We start from the raw sequence: 21,370 nt of genomic DNA on the forward strand, positions 1-21,370 counted from the left end.
AACGAACCGAGAGGGAGAATAACTTCCGAGCGATCAAATGTCGACGATACGAGGAATTCGGGTGTTCACCTGGTCACAGCACCATTAGGGGACATTTCGGAAACCGAGTAGAATCGGCAGGAGAGAGCGAGGAGAAACAAAACAGAGAATTGAGCTCGAAGTGAGTTACGAACAGCGAAGCGGCTCAAGTTCCGATCCGAAAGGACACGGAGCGTTGCTGGCAACTTCCGGTTGCCTCTCTCGCAGGGGCAACAAGTGGAAGCAGCGACAAAATGGCGGGCAACGCTGGGAGAAACGAACCGAGAGGGAGAATAACGACCGTGCGATCAAAATCGATGAGGCGAGGTGCTAAAATGCCCAGGTGGTTGCATAGCTACAGGGGCAGTATAGAACCGAGCGGAAACGATCAGAGAAAGCGAAGGAAACAAACCTGAGGGGAGTAGGTGTCAAAACCGATGCCTCGATGGATCTACGAGCATGGGAAATTCTCGGTAGCGAGCGGTCAAAGTTCCGACCCGGAAGGAAACGGAACGTTACTGGCAACCTTCGGTTGCCCTCTTGCAGGGGCAACAAATGAAGGCAGAAACAACGGCGGGCGACGCTACCCAAAATGACTCGAAAAGCTCGGACGGACCTTTTAATCGGAGAGCACTGGAACAAAGAACCCGATCGTCAGCCTGGTCACAGTACCATTAGGGGGCGAAACGGGAACTGAGGAAAAGTGCTCGAAGAGAGAAAGGAAACGAAATACCGAGAGCAATGGGCTCAGACAGCGTTGTGAAAGAGGACTGGGACGAAGTAGGAAACGCGGTAAAGGGGATTGGGGTAGTGGCGGGGGCGGGGAGCACATGCGAAATTGAATGCAGCAAGTAGAGGGAAGGTGGAAGTAGGGTGAGATAAGAGTAGGGTATAGGGGATGCGCAGAAGAGAGTGAAGAAATAAGATCTCCGCGCTTAACAGCTAACCACTAGATAGGTATTATTATTTATTTATTTATTATTACTTATTTACTTATTACTTATTCATATAATATTATAACATATTATCTCATTGAGGCTATACATATACATACATAAGCGGTCAGGCTTCGAAATCGGTGCGCGTCCGCGTACCTGCGGAAGCAATAAAGTACTATAAACACTAGAATATTAAAAGCCGCGCAAGCAGAAACATAGGGAACGGAGCAGGGAAGGAATAAACAGTAAATAGGGGGGGGAGGGGCGGAGGATGAGGAAGCAACCAAACAAATAAGGAAGCAAGGAATAATAAACATAGGAAGGAATATAGGATAATCGGGAATCATAATAAAGAGATAAGAAAATAGTCAGGATCGAGCGGAGCGGGGGCGGAGGGGCGGGGGGCGGGGGGCGGAAGCGAGAACATAGCTTAAGTGAACAGGGCGAAAATTACACTAGAAGGAACGAATAAGACAACTAGAAGTATAGGGTATAGGCAACAATAACAATCAGAATAGCGTTTGCGGGGGCGGGGGCGGGGGCGGGGGGGCGGGGGCGGGGGGGGGGGCGAAATAGCGGGATATAGTTCACTGAACAGAGTTAGACTTACCTTATCTTACGTACTTACTTCTAAATACCAAGTCGACAGCGACACTTAGGTGCGAAATGGTGGGGAGAGGTCGCGGTTTCTTGCCGTATGTTCTCGCCCACCGAGAGGAGGCGCCGGGTCGACGTTACAAGTTCAGCTGGAGATCGGTGCTGTACGCACGGGAGTCTCCCCTAGTTCTTGACGTGCCTCTCGGGCCAAATCTCTTTGGTTGAGGGCATCCATTCCTCACACATGGAACACATACGCGCGGGGGGGGGGGGGGGGGGGGGGGGAGAGTTCTCTTTCACAACAGCGAGCGATGGCCTAGTCCAGGTACACTATGCCTCATCTGGTAAGGAAGCCTGGCGGGTTGCCGCCAACCCCTGCGTGCGGGGGCGGGAGACAGTTTTAGTGAGTAGGCCGTGGAAACCGTCCCTCTTCTAGGGGCGCCGGAAGCGGGAGTCTCACACTACCTGGGCTATCTTCCCAGGTGTCCGTTACTGGATTTCTGTCTTCCTTAAACAAAAAAAAAAAAAAAAAAAAAAGGTCTGGGTACCTAACCTACCTAACCCACCCTGACCTAACCTAATCTGACCTAACCTTGGGCCCTGACCTAACCTAATCTGACCTAACCTTGGGCCCTGACCTAACCTAATCTGACCTAACCTTGGGCCCTGACCTAACCTAATCTGACCTAACCTTGGGCCCTGACCTAACCTAATATGACCTAACATTGATAATAGCATTGAGTAATAACATTGATAAAAATAGGAGTAGTAAGGATAATTACAGTTTCAGCGACGATAGTAGTCGTAATATGCGTAATAATATTGATAATAATAAGAATAATAAGGATAATGATGATAAAAGTAGTAATATGCGTAATAATATTGATAATAATATGAGTAGTAAGGATAATTACAGTTCCAGCGATGATAATAGTCGTAATATGCGTAATAATATTGATAATAATAAGAACAATAAGGATAATGACGATAAAAGCAGTAATATGCGTAATAATATTGATAATAATAAGAATAGTAAGAATAATGATAATAAAAGTAGTAATATGCGTAATAATATTGATAATAATAGGAGTAGTAAGGATAATTACAGTTCCTGCGATGATAGTAGTCGTAATATGCGTAATAATATGGATAATGATAAGAATAATAAGGATAATGATGATAAAAGTAGTAATATGCGTAATAATGTTGATAATAATAAGAATAGTAAGAATAATGATAATAAAAGTAGTAATATGCGTAATAATATTGATAATGATATGAGTAGTAAGGATAATTACAGTTCCAGCGATGATAATAGTCGTAATATGGGTAATAATATTGATAACAATAAGAATAATAAGGATATTGATAATAAAAGTAGTAATATGCGTAATAATATTGATAATAATATGAGTAGTAAGGATAATTACAGTTCCAGCGATGATAATAGTCGTAATATGCGTAATAATATTGATAATAATACGAACAATAAGGATAATGATGATAAAAGTAGTAATATGCGTAATAATATTGATAAAAATAGGAGTAGTAAGGATAATTGCAGTTCCAGCGACGATAGTAGTCGTAATATGCGTAATAATATTGATAATAATAAGAATAATAAGGATAATGATGATAAAAGTAGTAATATGCGTAATAATATTGATAATAATATGAGTAGTAAGGATAATTACAGTTCCAGCGATGATAATAGTCGTAATATGCGTAATAATATTGATAATAATACGAACAATAAGGATAATGACGATAAAAGCAGTAATATGCGTAATAATATTGATAATAATAAGAATAGTAAGAATAATGATAATAAAAGTAGTAATATGCGTAATAATATTGATAAAAATAGGAGTAGTAAGGATAATTGCAGTTCCAGCGACGATAGTAGTCGTAATATGCGTAATAATATGGATAATGATAAGAATAATAAGGATAATGATGATAAAAGCAGTAATATGCGTAATAATATTGATAATAATAAGAATAGTAAGAATAATGGTAATAAAAGTAGTAATATGCGTAATAATATTGATAATAATAGGAGTAGTAAGGATAATTACAATTCCTGCGATGATAGTGGTCGTAATATGCGTAATAATATGGATAATGATAAGAATAATAAGGATAATGATGATAAAAGTAGTAATATGCGTAATAATGTTGATAATAATAAGAATAGTAAGAATAATGATAATAAAAGTAGTAATATGCGTAATAATATTGATAATGATATGAGTAGTAAGGATAATTACAGTTCCAGCTATGATAATAGTCGTAATATGCGTAATAATATTGATAATAATATGAGTAGTAAGGATAATGACGATAAAAGTAGTAATATGCGTAATAATATTGATAATGATATGAGTAGTGAGGATAATTACAGTTCCAGCGATGATATTAGTCGTAATATGCGTAATAATATTGATAATAATATGAGCAGTAAGGATAATGACGATAAAAGTAGTAATATGCGTAATAATATTGATAATGATATGAGTAGTAAGGATAATTACAGTTCCAGCGATGATAATAGTCGTAATATGCGTAATAATATTGATAATAATATGAGTAGTAAGGATAATGACGATAAAAGTAGTAATATGCGTAATAATATTGATAATAATGAGAATAATAAGGATATTGATAATAAAAGTAGTAATATGCGTAATAATATTGATAATAATATGAGTAGTAAGGATAATTACAGTTCCAGCGATGATAATAGTCATAATATACTTAATAATATTGATAACAATAAGAATAATAAGCATTATGATAATAAAAGTAGTAATATGCGTAATAATATTGATAATAATGAGAATAATAAAGATATTGATAATAAAAGTAGTAATATGCGTAGTAATATTGATAATAATAGGAGTAGTAAGGATAATTACAGTTGCAGCGATTATAGTAGTCGTAATATGCGTAATAATATTGATAATAATAAGGATAATAAGGATAATGGTAATAAAAGTAGTAATATCCGTAATAATATTGATAGTAATAAGAGTAGTAGGGATAATTACAGTTCCAGCGATGATAATAGTCGTAATATGCGTAATAATATTGATAATAATGAGAACAATAAGGATAATGACGATAAAGGTAGTAATATGCGTACAAATATTGATAATAATAAGAATAATAAGGATAATGGTGATAAATGTAATAATATGGGTAGTAATATTGATAATAATAAGAGTAGTAGGGATAATTACAGTTCCAGCGATGATAATAGTCGTAATATGCGTAATAATATTGATAATAATGAGAACAATAAGGATAATGACGATAAAGGTAGTAATATGCGTACAAATATTGATAATAATAAGAATAATAAGGATAATGGTGATAAATGTAATAATATGGGTAGTAATATTGATAATAATAGGAGTAGTAAGGATAATTACAGTTGCAGCGATTATAGTAGTCGTAATATGCGTAATAATATTGATAATAATAAGGATAATAAGGATAATGGTAATAAAAGTAGTAATATCCGTAATAATATTGATAATAATAAATAACCTGACTGATGGAATATGGGACATTATTTAATTTAAAATACCAGAAAACACAATAACTTTTGAAAGACTAAATGAATTTACTATTTTGGAAATGCAACTGTGAAAACACTAAATGAATTTATTATTTAAGAAAAACGACTTGGAAGGACCTCTTTGAATAACTATATTTTATACGTGTGAAAATTATAATATCAGAGTAACAATAACAAAGAAATACATGGATTTTATTTTGTTAACATGCATAGATCTGATAAAAATCGAGCGGTATCTTTTTCCTTTGCTCTTGTCACAAATATTGTTATTTATATAACAAATCGGCTGCGAACGTAAAAAATAATAATAATCATAAATAAATTTAATATTACTTTTATTATATATAATCTGTTGTATTATTTAACCCTTTTATTCTTTTTCCTGCAATTTTCTTCAGATTTTGTTTTTTATTTCCTCACTAGGGCCTAATGATACCTTATATTTCATCAAAGTGTATACGCTACTGAGGACTTCTACGGATAGCTTACTGCGCATGCACTGTGACTACCCAACACTGTTTCCCACTCAGTTGAACGAATTCTAATGCGCCTGTAATATAAACTGCAACTACATATTTATGCATATTCGAAGTAAATGTTTTTTGTGGTTTTATTTTTAAGTGATTCTGTACTTTGAACTTTAAAAATAGTGTTATATAATTGACAGATGTGGTTAAACAATAAAAATAAAATATACTTTTAATAAGAGAAACTGTATCCGTATGCCGGATAATATTCTACTTGCCGGTGTATGTGCATGATGTGATTTGTGTAATGAATGTTTAATGTATTTCATCGAAAAAAGTACATTGTATATTCATGAATTATAAAAGTCATGTTGTTTTTCTGGAATTTATGAATTAGTTATGCTGCATATAAAAATGATATGACTTTGCTCTATAATAAACGCGAGAGATTCATATGATTTGGAATCCTTCATATGAAAAAACACAAGAAATAACGGTATTTCGATAAACATACTTACAGTAATTGTAAAATCTTAGTGTAAATACATATGTTATAAATTTTAATATAATTTTGTATGTGCTTATTTAATGAATATATCATTTGATATTCATTAACGTATTTTACATTTACAGCATAATGAATCATTTACAAAATAGTAATTTAATTGCTGCTGCCATCGGTGTAACCGTTGGTGTTATAAGTGCAGCAGGTATTTTTATTTATCATAAAATTCTGGAAAACCAGCAGCATACTACAACGGTTTCTAATTTAGATGCAGCTAATAAAAAGATTATTGAATTGCAAAAAGAACTAGAAGCATTAAGGTATATTTATAAATAAGTTACAAATACTATTTGAATTAGCCCTTCAGTTATGACAACAAAAGTAGGGTTGAATGTCAAAGGACACAATAAGTAATAATATACAATGTAAAAACTTGTAAAAAAGAGTAGCAGGTATTCAGGAGTCTATATGCCATATTGACATTGTCTGAGAAGGGTTAACATAGGCGTTGTATACACTGTTCCATAAAATTAGTAATTACTTGTTCATATTTAAGGTTGCAACAAAGTCAACAGAAGAAGAAACGAAAAGTTGTAAGAAAATTCACTTCAAATGATAGCACATATACGGTTACGGATAATGATACAGATATTGATGCCTTTTCCACGGCGGATACTGATATTGGTGATGACGAGTTCTATGATTGCTCTGATAGTGAAAGTGTTGTCGGTGAAAATGATCTGAGGTTAGTTCAATAATATATATGTACATAACATAAATTAGTTAAAGTTATATAAATAACGCGTACGAGAAACTATACTTTATTCTAGTAAAAATGTGAATCCACTTCCTGAAGAAACATCTTAAGAATATTCCAATTGTAATGTTTCATTCATGATTTAAGCATGATTACTTATACTAATTTGGAAAATTAGAATTTGATCGTTTTGGCAAGTAAAATCTATTTTAAAATGTAGAAGGAAGAGATTATATGTTCAGTAATACAGGACCTCAGACGAACTGAACCAGTTGGATGTAATTCTGAAGGAGATCGATGAAGATGTGAATGAACAGTTTGATATCAGTCTATACAATAAACTACAGACATTGGTTAAATCCCATGGAGATAATGTAGAAGTAGTATGGAGATTCGCAAGAGCTTGCTATGATCATGCAGAGATAGTGCATGATACAGAAATTAAAAGAACAGTGATCCTTGAAGGTAAATATAAATTACCATTTTACTGTATAAGTCAATAAAGATTTATTATTGCAGGAATTAAACACTGTGAGAGAGTTATTGAAGTTCAAAATCCTGATTTATTTAAATGGTATGCTATACTTATAGGATTAAATGGTGATTACTTGTCAATAGCAGAAAAAATAAAAAATGGTGTTCGATTTAAAAATTATGTAGAAATGGCCTTAGAAATGCGGCCAAATGATTCAACATTGCATTACCTTTTAGGAAGATTTAAATATGAAATAGCCAGTTTAAGTTGGATTGAAAAAAAGGTTTATTTTCTAACTTTGAATATGAAATAATATGTATCGTTTATTTCAAAGCTTTTAATAATTTTTTAATTTTTTACAGGTAGCAGCAACATTATTTTCTGAAAGTCTAAATGCTTCGTACAAGGAAGCACTTGATTGTTTTGAATCAGCAGAGAAGCTTGGAAACAAAACCCCACAAATTCCATTATATATTAGCAAATGCTATATTGCTTTAAAGCAGTACTCGTATGCAATTGATTATTTAAAAAAAATCGTAGAACAACCATCACTAACGGCTGAGGATGAAAAAATACATTCTGAAGCGAGTAAACTTTTCAACAAATATTTTGGATATAGTTCATAGCGACAGATGTATTTGTATATCCCAACCGCAATTGATAGTCGTGCTATTGTTTCTCTCTTCCTCGCACGTACACACGTACACAGAGGGAGAAGTTAAGAAAAAAAATATAGCCTACACTAAACAGTAACATTAAATAGCTTGTAACAAATGATTATATGAAACACAAGTACTATAAAAGTATGAAAAATACTTTATCTACTATAACAAGTACTACGAACATTTTACTTTAATTAAAGTTCTGTGAAAAAATGTAATTTGTAAACATTTATATAAGGAAGTACATATTAGTGGTACAAAATTTTGTAAATGGTTAGGAAAATGTACTTTATTTGTATAAGTTAGTAAATAACATTATACAATATATATGTATATGTATACATACGTATATATATTGAGGCTATTGAATTTTTAATTTTCTCAAAAACGATTTGTAGAATTTATTACTGTTGATATTTACTATACACATTTTCTAAGTAATACGTATATATAATACATAAAATAATACAGTTTTATATAGTTAAATTGCAGTAACTTCTATGAAAAGAGAATTTAAATACTTAGACTCTTGAATATTTTTCACTGAACATTCCATTAAAAATATTCTTCGTGTAATGAATCTGTTAGAGTTATAATTAAAATTGACCTTTGTTAATGTTTGTACAATGTATTTATATAATTCATAGCAGCTGGTGTAATATTAGTTAAATATTGCTCTGTTATGCTCAAAATACACAAAGAATATAATGATGAATAATAAACTGCATTATATAAGTACATACAAAATTTTTTGTTAGCTATTTTACAATATTTTCATTAATACCATTCTGACTGTATTAGAAAAATTTAAATACAAAACTAGTATTAAAAATTTTTGTTATTACTTAATTTTTTTTAACATAATCTTCCACAACTAATACAATTTTTTAAAATAATAAATTTCTTTCTGTGATACATGTATGCTTATATCTTTTTTATAAAGATATTACTTCTGTTTTTTTAACATAATAACTTACAGAAAAAATTATAGGGGAAAAACTGAAGCTTTATAGAGAATTATGAACATTTCCCTTGTTTTAGCAGATCAATAATGGTCCAACACAGCATCCCAGAACTCTGTAGGCATTGGGTGGAGAATGGGGGTGAAAGGGGTAAAGTATAGAGAAGCCCCTCTAGTAAGATAGAAGGGAAGCCAGAGAAAACATTTGAGAAAGAGTTAGTTAACATTGAATACTTGAAAAAAGTGGTTCATTCAGAACATACACATGATCAAGTAAGTTCTACTATTTAAAACAATTATATTTTAGTTTGTATAAATTTTAATAAACATATTCTTGTATTTATTTATATTGTCTTTTAAATGCAAATTACTTGCAAATAGATTTAAAGATTTATTTATAAATTCAAAGGTATATGAATTATTTTAGTTTACTATTAATGAAAAATAATTTATTTTTGTAATTCTTTTATTATAGTTCAATAATAAAGATATAAATTTATGACAGATATATTTTAATAAGAATATTTTTAATTTTTATAAGTATATTTACATGTGATATATATAAATAAGTATTTTATTATATTTTCCCATAGATATTTAAGACACAGTTTAAGATGCGTGGACTTATACGTGGAACTTTATACTGTGCGCTATGGTATGGCAGTGTAGTAGCTGGTTTTTTATTTATTGCTTGTCCTATGTTACCACTGTTATTCTTTAGTCCTCCAAAATTTCGAAAATGTGGTGATCGTTTGTTTTCCTGTTGGGAACTTTATTCTACAGTTAGTAAAATATAGTACAGTAAAATAAATTTCATCTTATTTTTTTATCAATAAATTTATTCTATATATTTAATTTTATAATATGTAAATTATATCATTATTTTTAAAATGTTTTAGGCTCTTTTAAAAGTATTTGGTGTAAAAATTTTTGTATCGGGAGATCATATATCTCCAAATGAATCTGCTATACTTGTTATGAACCACAGGACACGAGTAGATTGGAATTTCTTATGGGCTGCAATGTATCAGGCTTGTTTACCCAGTATAGCAACCCATAGATTGAAATTTGTTTTAAAGGATCCTATACGACACATTCCAGGCCCAGGTAAACTGTTGCTATTAACAATAATAAAAAATATACTACAGATTTTAGTTGTAAAGATCATACGTGATTCCAAAGTGTTATATTTGATAATAACAACTAACTTTATATTGCTGACAGAGTCTGAAATAGTGTTAATACATTTTTAAATGCCAAAGTACAAATACTGCTATCTTTTATTCTTATTTTATTGATAAAAAACACTTATTAAACAGTATGTAGCATATAAAAGAATTATTGTATAACAGGATGGATAATGCAGATGAATGGTTTCCTTTATATAACTCGTCATTGGGAAGAGGATCAAAGTCGTCTATCACGTACTTTGGATTACTTAGTAGCTTTAGATAGACGGTCTCAGTTACTTATATTTCCGGAAGGTACCGATTTGACTAAAACTAGCAAAGAAAAATCGGATAGATATGCTTTGCAGCATGACCTACCACAGTATTCTTTTACGCTTCATCCAAAAACAACAGGATTTAGTTATTTGGTTCAACACCTTCAACAAGCAAACTACCTTGACGCTATTTATGATTTAACGATCGCATATCCAGATTATATTCCTCAATCCGAATTAGATTTGATCAAAGGTAAATTACCAAATGAGGTACATTTTAATATTAAACGAATACCATCATCAGATATGCCAACACAAGATTTGACACTAAGACAATGGTTAGAAGAAAGGTGGTCTGATAAGGAGAAAGTTTTGAAACGATTTTATGAGGAAAAGACTTTTTCTGCTGAAGTTTGGCCACTAACAAGACTGCTTCCTTTACAAATTGCATTTGGTTTCTGGAGTATTTTAACAGGTAAAATTTTGATATCCTTTTATATATTTATCTTAATGAATTGCCAAAATTGCTTGGTACTATTTATTTTGTAGAAATGTTAGATTTATGATATTATTTTTGTTTCAGGTGCTGCAATAATTTTACTTATATTTTCACCATTATTTCAATTATGGGCACTGATTTATTCAACTTTCTTTGTTGCGCTATCATTTTTCACTACTGGTTTTAGTCAACTTGAAATAGGATGGTATTGGCGTTGGAAAACACATTTATTAAGTAAGATATGTAGTTACTAAACTTCCAAAAGCAGTATTTAATGTGAGTAAGTTTCTTTATCAGATCATAGCATTTATTTGTTTGTGTGATATTACAATAACTGCTATATTACTAGAAATTTTCGGTGATATTAAACATAATTTGAGTCATATACATACATTATATCATATATGTAGGAATACCTGTTTATAAAATCTTGATAAATTTACTATAAATTTGATCAATGTAAAAACAGATTGTTTTTCAATATTGACTGAAGTACTTACATTTTGTAAAATAATAATGATACTATTTTAAAATTATAAAAAGGAAGGTATTAATATAATGTACAAACTGAGAAATAATGGAACTGGAAAAGTTATAGTGAAGTTATTGAAATGTTATAGTAAAACTTAACCCTCTGTAGATTATCTGATTAAATACGTAATATATACACTACACATTTTGAAATTCTAGTTAGAGTAAAATACATCAGTTATAAAAGCGTTTTGTATTGTACAAAAAATTATGAAAATAATTTTTGTGATTTCCTACTTTGTGATATTTCTTGACAATATCAATTTATTATATCTTTTTTTAATAATACAGTTTAATTTACATATTAATACATTCCATGTATTGTGAACTATAGGGGGTTGAAATTAGTTGACAAATTTTTTAACCAAAGATATTTTATTAACTTATATATAATGGGATAATACATATATGTATTCAGTATTAATACTTATATGATGCAGTTTCAAATTACAGAAACATTTTTTCAGAATTACAGCAATTTATATAATTTTAGGAATATATATATATATATATATATATATATATATATATATGTATATGTATGTATGTATGTACATTTAATGATAGCTACAATTTTAAATAATGTATTTATACATAATATAATTTAGTAACTGAGTTTAGTTTTCTCGTGTAATATGTATTACAAGTAAAAATAGCATATATATTATATTATTATTGTTTATTTAATATTTTATATGGAAGAAATGCAATGAACTAAAAATTCTAAACTAGAGGGCTTCCTAAACTTTTATGGGTCAAAAATCCCTTTCAGAAATATTACAAATTCTATATCACTAACATGTGCAATATTATTGAATATATAAAACTAAGATCTTTCAATTCTGAAAACATTTTTCTGTAACTTCGAAATACATGATGTTCATGCATGAAATTATGTGTTAAAATAATTAGTGCATAAATATTAGATGTCAACAATAGAGAGAACAGAAATGTGGTGATTAACTAAAAAATATTGATTTAATACAAAGAAACAATCAGTTTTGCATTAAATATATTTTTACAGTAATTTTTAAACTTTGTAAATGTATTATACTAACATCTTGAATGACTGTTTCTTTAGACTTTTATGAGATGAAGTGAACTTCAATGAATTTTTGAGGAAGAGATTTTGCTTACTATTAATAATCTGTATAGCAGTTTTCAAATAAAGTTAGTTTTTGACTTCTACAGTTTTATGAAACGTTTGATATGTCTGTCAGAAATATTCTTTCTGCATCTTTAAAAAAAATTGAAATCAACCTAGCTAACAATGAATGCAGTGCCTCATTATCTCATATTCCAAAGCACAAATGTATATATGTGTCTTAATAAAATTACCAATGTGAAAAGTTTCTAAATCTTGAAAAATCTTAAAATTCGAGGTATGAGATAGTTATGCACTTCCTTAAAAAATTATTCAAATGCATTTTAATAACATACAATATAACAGTTTTAGTTTACTTGCTGAACGAAACAAAATTTCAAAAACAAATTTCACTATTCATGTAATAAGACTAATCCCGAAATAAAAAATGTAATGAATGTATTTGAATGAAATGTATAACACAGGATATAAATTTTAAATGTTTCATTGTAATAGTAGGTAAAGCTCTATTTTTCTATAGCAGTAGGAAAGTTCTAAATGTAAGTAAAAGTGAATTCATGTGCCAAAAAGATAATTGTATTCATCTACATTTATGAATGTTATTCAGAAATATTAGAAGAATAGTAATTTTGAAAATGTATTTTAAGAAATGTTTGCTGATAACATTTCCAGATTTTAATTATTAAACTGATATTGATGTAATAGTTTTGATATTAATAGTTTTATTTGCATCACTCAGTGAAATAATGAAAAAACTTTGCTGTTGTAAGATTAAAAAAAGATTGTTCATAAATTATATTCTTTGTTTGCTGTGTAATGTAAAAGCTAATTACGTGTAATGCAGTTAATGAAACACTCATTATATTAATATTGTAACATTTCTCATAAAAATTACTACTTGTATAAATAATAGGACACATTACATTATATTTATTTTAATAGACGAAATTATATTTAATAATTTATTGCTATTTGTCTGACTTAAATATTGATAACTTGTAAATATTATGTTAAGTACTATAGTCTCTTAAATTACAGTTAAGTTTCCTCAGCGAAATATATTTTAATTTAGTTATTTTTGTTCTAGTCTATACTACTTTTAACATACATTTAAATATTTTTGTTATCCAAAATTAAAAATTTAGGCTTTATTATCTATCTTTACCAAAAATAACGGAAACAAAATAATATAAAAATTATGTATATATGTTTCTGATTGTATTTCATATAGTCATAAATATAAAATTTTATTGTTGTATGTGTATGAAGTTAGCACTGAATTATGTAAATAAATAATACGTAAATAAAATAATACTGTACACTTGTATTATCATTTGTAATTGTTTACTTAGAATTGTAAGTGTAAAAACATTAAATATTTAATATTTATTATTATTATTATTATTGCTACTATTATTTAAAATATACAAGAAATTAGACGTCGCCTTTTACTAAGTTATTTATTTACTGATTTAAGTAATTAAATATAAAATACATCGAATGTATAATTTTCAGTTTGTATATAACATTAGGATAAAAGTACACCAATTCATCAAACAGTATAAGAAAAAGCATTTGTTTTGTAATTTGTTTTATTTATTTACTTTAGTCACAAATAGTTATATTATTCACTGTTTATGTTACCAGATATTTTAAATAACCTGCCTTTTATAAAATGGATTAATGGGGCTTGACATAGGACTTGCTTTTAATACTCCTGCACTTGGTTTTCTATTAGCATCAAATGGTATACCTGGACTTTTTTGAACTTGCAACATATATTCAGATGTATGTTGAGCAGTATTGCGTTGAAGAGCAATTTTTACTCGTTTTTTAGAACTTGAATTGGTATTTATTTTATGTTGCGTCTTCAAGGTTGGTGTTTTCTATAAGGAAAAAAAATGTTAGAAAATAAATTTAATTAGTTTTAACAAACCAATATATATGATATATATGTGGACATTCATACATAAATAAAATAAATAAAATCAACTTACATTTGTTTCAAGTTCTAATTTTTTTAATACAGGTACTAACCACATTGGTTGTTTGTTCAATATATTACTTTTTCCAGTACGTATATCATTTACATCATTTGTAATTAATTTTTCAACAACTCTTGTATGTGATTCTTTAGTATCATTACTTATTGGCGATTGTGTAGATGAATCTATATTATCAGAAACATCCCACTTGTCACTAATTGTAAACTTTGTTAATTTTTTCCTTTTAACTGGTGTAACAATATTTAAAATACCTGTACCAGTTGTTTTATTTCCTTTTGATTTTACCTTTTTACATTTATTAGTATTCTTAACGACAGGTGGCAATTCTTTCTTTGATTTCCAATTATTACTTTTTTTAATCACCTCTGTTCCATTAGATTTTGCATTCTTTAAATCAAGATCATCTTCATTTGATACTTGTGCACCTTTATGTGTTAAATTATTAGTATTACTTATTTTAGAGTCTACCTTCCTCTTCTTTTTTACAATTTCACCATTTGTTTCTGTAGTACAATCTTCAGTGTTCATATTTTCTAATTCTTCTTCGTCAGATTTATCTATTTCATCTTGTAGGAGTTGTTCATTGCGTTTCCTCTTAAATTTTGGAACCTTATCAGAATATAATTCTTGTTCAAATTCTATCAAACGTTTTGCAGCTAATTTTGTATCTGTATCTTTCTTTTTTACTTCAGGAAGAACTATTTCCTTTACCCCCACTGGCATTTTACCTTCTGATAATTCTGTAAATCTATAAAGTATATATTATTAAAAAAAATGTGTCATTTCTTATATCATTAATAGCCTTCCATTTTTTACACAAATAATGCCTACTCGTTTATTAGACGCCGCAATTGCCTACGCGAGTTTGCTGTCGATGAAGGATGAAATTTATACTGGGATAATAATTCAGCAATCTTTTTGGGATTAAAAGGTATTTGTGGTAGTTCAACATCTACTCTACCAGCTCTTGGATCTAAAGGCTTTTTTGTATTAGATTGAATTTGATTTTCAGACGACTCCTCTTTTTCTACAATATCATCATCATCTTCTCTTTCTTCATCAGATACTTCAATTTTATCCATAACATCTATTGAACCAGTAGGAAATCCTGCCTATAAATAAAATAATAATATATTTTTATCACTTATCAGTTACCTGTGATGTACTTCATATGTTATTAAAGTAAATTCAATTTTAATTTTTTAACACTCACAGCTTTCCAAGCTTGAAATTTTTCCATATAGTCCATGCCAGTATCTGATTGAAAAATTAAATATCTAAAAATATGTTTCATGACATGTTTAATCTGTCTTGCATCGTCCATGACTACAAAGTACATAACAAATGATTTTATGAATTCTGTGACTACATCTTCTGATATGTTTCCTTCGCTAATCTACAAAATTACATTTTTGGAATTAATATCAGTAAATGTTTATTAACTTATTATATTTAAATGATATACCTTTGCAAGTTCTTCGAAGAACACCTCTATTAAATGCATTTTAAAACCAATACATATTTTTGAATTTGACAAAAGATTTTCAAAGATACCAGAAATACTTTTTATCCATTCCATATCCCACAACTGATTCTTACATACTTGAAAAGTTTGACGAATTATTCTTCTAACCAACTATAAAAATAAAAGATTTCAATATACTGGATATAGTAGAAATCATAGTAATGCTAAAAGGACAATGTCTGTCCATGTAACAGTAAATTGACAATGTAGAATAACAATTTAGAATATATAGTCTTGTATCAAAAGTTGTCATTTTTTTAAATTACTTTAATTAAAATAAAATTTTCTTATATTTACCATAGAAAATTTATCTAACCTATACTGGTCTATACCAAACCATTCTGTGCCTAATGTTTCTAAAGCACACGTAGTATATAATAATACTACATCTTTAGCACTGAAACAATGCACCAATTTGCTAAGAGATTCTGCTAATTCTTCCTGAATTAATGGTTTATCTGACATCCACATACAATAGAATAAACCTTTCCATAATCGCATAAAGTTTAATTTTGTAAATGCTACAAAAAAAATATTCATCATAGTAAATAATTATATGCATACGAACAGAACAAATTTAATGCTTGATTTTGAATCAATATTAAAATTAAACTTACCAAAAGAACTTTGCGATCGAACTGTCAACCATTTTCTTAAATTTTTGAGTACTCTATCTCGAACCTTTTTATCGTTGCTTGATAACAAGCGAACAAATTTAATTTCTTGGATAATGATACCTACTTTTTTATCTTTTACATTCGAAGACCCTTGTTTCTGTTCTTTATTCTGTTGTGTTTGTTGCACTGGTTTTCGCAATAATGCACGTGCATACCGATGTGCTCTTTTAACCGCCATTCGCAAGAATAATAAACCTTTTTTATGTAATATATAAATACTTATCAAAGTACAATTTAAAAGTGTCTATTTATAATTTATATTTGTGTTCATACATAACTAATGTATTTCAATATTAAACATTTCAAAATGCATTACTTTCATTAATAACATAAACTCAAGCTGCATCGTGCTGTTACGGAAGCTAGCACGGAGCGTTTCAGTTTTATCATTCGTTCAACGAGAGATAACCATCACCAACGAGTTTTTATACATTCTGCGCATGTTAAATCGGATTGGTTAAGGCGCATTTGGTAACCATGAGCAACACGCAAGCGCCTTTACAACATTCGTGACGTCAGCGAATATATCTTGTGGTCTGTTCTCTACACGCTCTACAAATTATCTGATAAGAGCTATTCAATATGTATATTTCGTGTATTACTCAGTAATTTTCTAGTTGGAAAACACACAGAAAATACTGATAAACGTATCCATGACCACAATATAGAAGGTCAACATTATTTTATGTCAAAGGTACTTTTGGCAGCACTTGTTTTTTTGTCTTCTAGCGGGAGACTCATTCTGTATACGGCTGTGGTAAAAACTTACTGACCCAACCACAAAATGTAATTATTTTTGCGCATCTCGACTAAGTTCAGAAATCTGTTCATTAAAAGCAGGTGAACTAGTCTATTACATGATTCCTACTTTATGGTAATATAGATGGCGGACAAAAAGGTACATGCATTCATGTACGAGAGAGTAATACTAAATGTAAAATCACCGGGTATATATACTTGGTTTTATAAATGCCATAAAAGCGCCTGCGCGTTACCTAGGGTTACGAAGCATGTAGAACCAATCAGAGGTAGCCTGCGCAGAATGAACGAAAACTTGTTCTTTGAAAAGACATTCTTTCGTGACAAGGATCATGTCAATAGTAATCGTTAAAATGTTATATACTTTATGTGTATATGTTTGATTAAATATATTAACTTGCTTTTAAATTAGAAAAAGAACATTACATATAAATAATTTTCCAATTGTATTCGTCTTATACGATTACATATACTTGCTGAAATATTGTACACAAAATTTTATTTATATTTTCAATCAGCTAGAAACTGGACTTAAGAATCTCTTCTACATTTTGACGAGATATCTAAATGGAGAAAATTTATGCACCTGACGCGCATTTTTTCTCAGAATGAAATATTGTATAAATATTCCATAAATAATATCGTTGTACGCTTATGTTCAATAAATTAAACAACGATGAATAAGGTATAATTTTGTTTACGCTTTTGTGTATCATTAAAAAGAATTAAAATAGTTTGTTACAATACAGAAAATATGTTCTATATATATTTTTAGAATTTTCTTATTATTTTTTATGTATTTCTAAATCTTTTATCATACATTATGATTGTATAATTATTCATATAATGCGGTTAAGTAAAAAATTTTATAATTGTATAGAAAAAGCAAAATTATTCAAAAACTGAATTAAAGAACTATTACAAATGATTTGTATTCATTAATATTCTTCATGTTGTGTTACTTAAATATGTTTCTTTTAGATGCCACGATATCCATCAGATTGTAAAGTCTATGTAGGAGATTTAGGAAGTAGTGCTACAAAAGAAGAATTGGAAGATGCTTTCTCTTATTATGGATCTTTAAGAAATGTGTGGGTAGCTAGAAATCCTCCTGGATTTGCTTTTGTTGAATTTGAAGATGCTAGAGATGCAGAAGATGCAATAAGAGGACTTGATGGAAGAATTATATGTGGAAGACGAGCCCGTGTAGAACCATCCAATGGTAGAAGATTGAGAGACAGAGGATATTTCAGAAGAGGTATTGGAAGATTATTTCATCCAGAAGATAGATGTTACGAATGTGGCGAAAAAGGTCACTATGCTAGAAATTGTCAACGTCTTAGAAATATTCGTAAAAAGAGGTAAGTATAAAGAATATTTATTTAACATAAATCTTTATGGCATGCAAAGAATATCAGACAAGTAAGCAAGAAATATATGATACATAATTTTGTTTAAGAATGCTTAAATGTACAATGAAATTGATTCAGAATAATAACTTCTTTATAAAGTTCAGATTTAAATATATTCTAAACAAGTGTTTAATAATACACTTTTGAATAATTAATGGAAATTGTCTCTTTGAAATTATATATACAAAATAAAATGTTTGTAATATGTAATAGTATTTTATAATAACAGATAGTACAAGTTACAGTATCGATATTGATACTGATGTAATACTGCCCATTTTTATAGGAGATGCAGCTGCACAGGCATACACACGAGAAATGTGTTGCTACTGAGATTCTCGTGAGATTCACCTTGGGTTCTCTTTGTGACACTGCATAGTTACAGCATAGAACCCCATATACCATGGGTTACTTTCTGAATTCTGCGAGCAACAGGGGGAAACTTGGCCGATGGAGTGGCTAGTTCTGCGAACTACAATTCTAATGACTATTAACATCATCTTGAACTGAAAGTTTTTGAACATCAGTACTAATGGTATTTCTGGTGTTTTTTTCTTTTTTTAGTGTCACTGTTTCTACCTAAATATTATGATAGATCTAGTGGTCACTGAGAAACTAACTTTGAGCCATCTCATCTAGCCACTCTTCGTCCATAACATCTGACATTAGTGTTCCTTCATCTGCATAACTGCTCATCTGTTCCTCTTTCCTGGTATTATTGTTATATATTCTGTAACTGATTGCTTTAAAAATATGCCTAAAGAGTACAAAGACAAAATATTCAAATGATATTAGAAAAGAATAAACGTAATTGATTTTTTATATTGTATATAAATTGTAAAAAGTGTACAAAATATTGACATTTAAGCAATTGAAGCCTGAAAATTAGTATAACAAGTTAATAAAAACAAAAAGATTATATACATCCATTTTCACGTTTACTATTTTTATGTGAACATGAAATAAATTATATATTTACATTTTTCCTGAGTACTTGTCACAATTTTTGCAAGCCCAATAATTTACTAAATCATACAGAATATATTTTATGCTACGTTTATGACAAAAATACGAAATAAGAAATTTCATATAATGTAATTAACATAAACGAATCAATACTTAAAATAACGTAAAAAAATTTAATATTACAGATCGTTATAATACAATCATCATTTTAATACACTATTTATTTTAGATCTTACTCCAGGTCTTATTCACGGTCAAAATCACAATCAAGATCACGGTCTCGTTCACGTTCTCGGTCAAGATCAAGAAGTAAGCATTCAAGATCTTCGTCCCGTAGCCGTTCTCATAGTAGAAGCGGCTATGTCAAAGAAAAACGTCGTAATAAACGGAAATCTGATTCCAAAGATAATAGTCCGCGCAGAAGTAGATCTAAATCTGTTTCTAGATCTCGCAGCAAATAAGACGGTGTGTATTCTTTAAAAAAAAAGGTTTTTACGTTGCTAACCATTTGTTTCTCGATTATAATGTTTTAAACGTAATTCCATTTAATCCTTTGAAACGTATATGCATTTAAAGTATGTCACTTAATGTATTCATATTATTGTTAATAATTACTCAAAAATTAAAGCATTAATACACACCTTAAGCATTTACAAAGTATTTATAAAGCATTTACTTTAATGTTTATTTTCGCGAATCTTGCAAGAAATGTTTACAATAATAGTGGTTGAAATTATTCCTTTAATATATTGTACATGTGCTCTTGATGGACTGGTACTTCCTATACTAGAAGTACCTGACTTTTACTTCAAGAACCATTCTTTTGTTAAAATAATATGTAAAACTATTAAAATTGTATAAAATGTAAGGACACAAGGTTTAAACATTTTATGCTGGAAATTAATTTTTATTTTTTTTTTCTATGTAGGAAAGATGTATTTCTTTTCAAAGTTAGAATTTTCTATAAAAAATATTGTGTTCAGTATAAAAACAATTATAACATTCCAATTATCGAATCTAACAGTATTTTTTATCTTGATAATTGTACATATATTCAAGAATTCGTAACTTTCAAATGTAATATATGTATGTACATCACTTCAATAACTAAACGAATTATGCGGTGTATGTGTATAAGGGTATGTTACATACGCAAGGAATGCTTGAATTCCTAAGAACCAACACCTATATGTTACGTCGGATCGTAGAGAGGTAAGGAGGATTAAGAAGTGGGGTAAAGAGATACAGTCAAGGGATCGGCGAAAAAAAGAAAAGAATACCTAGTGATGTATGTAATTTCTTGTTCATACGATCTTTCGTGACAAATTGAGAAGCATTGTAAGTTACTTAGAATATTTTTATAAGCATTATTATACATGAAATACGTTAAAGAAGCCATATCTTTCTTCTCGAACCAGCACGTATTATTATTATTTTTTTTATTTACCACTATATAAGTACATTGATGTATGCGTAAGACTGC

At 29.5% G+C, this 21,370-nt stretch overlaps 4 protein-coding genes and 1 long non-coding RNA gene across 9 annotated transcripts; 3 read left to right on the forward strand and 2 right to left on the reverse strand.

The window, feature by feature from the left end:
- Positions 1–978: 978 nt before the first annotated feature.
- On the reverse strand, positions 979–2,070 carry LOC143266096 (uncharacterized). Its single transcript, XR_013041202.1, has 2 exons — positions 1,567–2,070; positions 979–1,112 (listed from the first exon to the last, which is right to left on the reverse strand). It is a non-coding gene; the product is annotated as an uncharacterized LOC143266096 (long non-coding RNA).
- Positions 2,071–5,733: 3,663 nt separating this feature from the next.
- Positions 5,734–8,050, forward strand: LOC100882326 (regulator of microtubule dynamics protein 1). Of its 2 annotated transcripts, none has more exons than XM_003701014.3 (6): positions 5,734–6,099; positions 6,237–6,428; positions 6,665–6,853; positions 7,116–7,330; positions 7,385–7,623; positions 7,703–8,050. In XM_003701014.3, exons 2-6 carry the CDS (start codon positions 6,241–6,243, stop codon positions 7,964–7,966), a joined length of 1,095 nt encoding a protein of 364 aa, XP_003701062.1. In that variant the 5' UTR covers positions 5,734–6,099; positions 6,237–6,240; the 3' UTR covers positions 7,967–8,050. The 2 variants fall into 2 exon arrangements, with proteins under 2 accessions (XP_003701062.1, XP_012135463.1); XM_012280073.2 differs by lacking the exon at positions 5,734–6,099 and adding an exon at positions 6,122–6,141.
- Positions 8,051–8,952: 902 nt separating this feature from the next.
- On the forward strand, positions 8,953–12,510 carry LOC100882434 (lysocardiolipin acyltransferase 1). 2 transcript variants are annotated; one of them, XM_076541167.1, is made up of 5 exons: positions 8,953–9,236; positions 9,557–9,618; positions 9,863–10,070; positions 10,316–10,882; positions 10,991–12,510. In XM_076541167.1, exons 2-5 carry the CDS (start codon positions 9,616–9,618, stop codon positions 11,158–11,160), a joined length of 948 nt encoding a protein of 315 aa, XP_076397282.1. In that variant the 5' UTR covers positions 8,953–9,236; positions 9,557–9,615; the 3' UTR covers positions 11,161–12,510. The 2 variants fall into 2 exon arrangements, with proteins under 2 accessions (XP_076397282.1, XP_003701063.1); XM_003701015.3 differs by having other exon boundaries at positions 8,954–9,236; positions 9,557–9,745.
- A 1,606-nt stretch (positions 12,511–14,116) lies between these two features.
- Positions 14,117–17,497, reverse strand: Nnp-1 (Ribosomal RNA processing protein 1 homolog Nnp-1). 2 transcript variants are annotated; one of them, XM_012280080.2, is made up of 8 exons: positions 16,691–17,497; positions 16,371–16,594; positions 16,014–16,184; positions 15,762–15,944; positions 15,380–15,660; positions 14,800–15,296; positions 14,540–14,712; positions 14,117–14,428 (listed from the first exon to the last, which is right to left on the reverse strand). In XM_012280080.2, the coding sequence occupies exons 1-8, from the start codon at positions 16,926–16,928 to the stop codon at positions 14,195–14,197; spliced, it is 2,001 nt and encodes a 666-aa protein (XP_012135470.1). In that variant the 5' UTR covers positions 16,929–17,497; the 3' UTR covers positions 14,117–14,194. The 2 variants fall into 2 exon arrangements, with proteins under 2 accessions (XP_012135470.1, XP_003701037.1); XM_003700989.3 differs by having other exon boundaries at positions 14,540–15,296; positions 16,691–17,496.
- Positions 17,498–17,809: 312 nt separating this feature from the next.
- LOC100879554 (serine/arginine-rich splicing factor 7) lies at positions 17,810–20,791 on the forward strand. Of its 2 annotated transcripts, XR_013040928.1 has the most exons (4): positions 17,810–18,194; positions 18,491–18,870; positions 19,208–19,456; positions 20,117–20,256. XR_013040928.1 is itself a non-coding variant. In XM_003700990.3 (3 exons), the coding sequence occupies exons 1-3, from the start codon at positions 18,186–18,188 to the stop codon at positions 20,346–20,348; spliced, it is 621 nt and encodes a 206-aa protein (XP_003701038.1). In that variant the 5' UTR covers positions 17,815–18,185; the 3' UTR covers positions 20,349–20,791. The 2 variants fall into 2 exon arrangements, 1 of the variants encoding a protein (XP_003701038.1); XM_003700990.3 differs by lacking the exon at positions 19,208–19,456 and having other exon boundaries at positions 17,815–18,194; positions 20,117–20,791.
- The last annotated feature ends 579 nt before the right edge of the window (positions 20,792–21,370 follow it).

Source organism: Megachile rotundata, chromosome 2 (genome assembly GCF_050947335.1).
Source record: "Megachile rotundata isolate GNS110a chromosome 2, iyMegRotu1, whole genome shotgun sequence".
Lineage (NCBI taxonomy): Eukaryota > Metazoa > Arthropoda > Insecta > Hymenoptera > Megachilidae > Megachile > Megachile rotundata.

Excerpts from the sequence above, each read along its gene's own strand:
- LOC100882326 (XM_003701014.3), top strand. The coding sequence starts at position 6,241 with ATGAATCATTTACAAAATAGTAATTTAATTGCTGCTGCCATCGGTGTA. Across the intron at positions 6,854-7,115 it reads GTCGGTGAAAATGATCTGAG|GACCTCAGACGAACTGAACC; the intron begins GTTAGTTCAATA and ends TCAGTAATACAG. Across the intron at positions 7,624-7,702 it reads TAAGTTGGATTGAAAAAAAG|GTAGCAGCAACATTATTTTC; the intron begins GTTTATTTTCTA and ends AATTTTTTACAG.
- LOC100882434 (XM_003701015.3), top strand. The coding sequence starts at position 9,578 with ATGCGTGGACTTATACGTGGAACTTTATACTGTGCGCTATGGTATGGC. Across the intron at positions 9,746-9,862 it reads GTTGGGAACTTTATTCTACA|GCTCTTTTAAAAGTATTTGG; the intron begins GTTAGTAAAATA and ends AAAATGTTTTAG. Across the intron at positions 10,071-10,315 it reads ACGACACATTCCAGGCCCAG|GATGGATAATGCAGATGAAT; the intron begins GTAAACTGTTGC and ends ATTGTATAACAG.
- LOC100879554 (XM_003700990.3), top strand. Across the intron at positions 18,871-20,116 it reads AGAAATATTCGTAAAAAGAG|ATCTTACTCCAGGTCTTATT; the intron begins GTAAGTATAAAG and ends TATTTATTTTAG.
- Nnp-1 (XM_003700989.3), bottom strand. The coding sequence starts at position 16,928 with ATGGCGGTTAAAAGAGCACATCGGTATGCACGTGCATTATTGCGAAAA. Across the intron at positions 15,945-16,013 it reads TCTTCGAAGAACTTGCAAAG|ATTAGCGAAGGAAACATATC; the intron begins GTATATCATTTA and ends GTAATTTTGTAG. Across the intron at positions 15,297-15,379 it reads TTGCGGCGTCTAATAAACGA|ATTTACAGAATTATCAGAAG; the intron begins GTAGGCATTATT and ends TATACTTTATAG.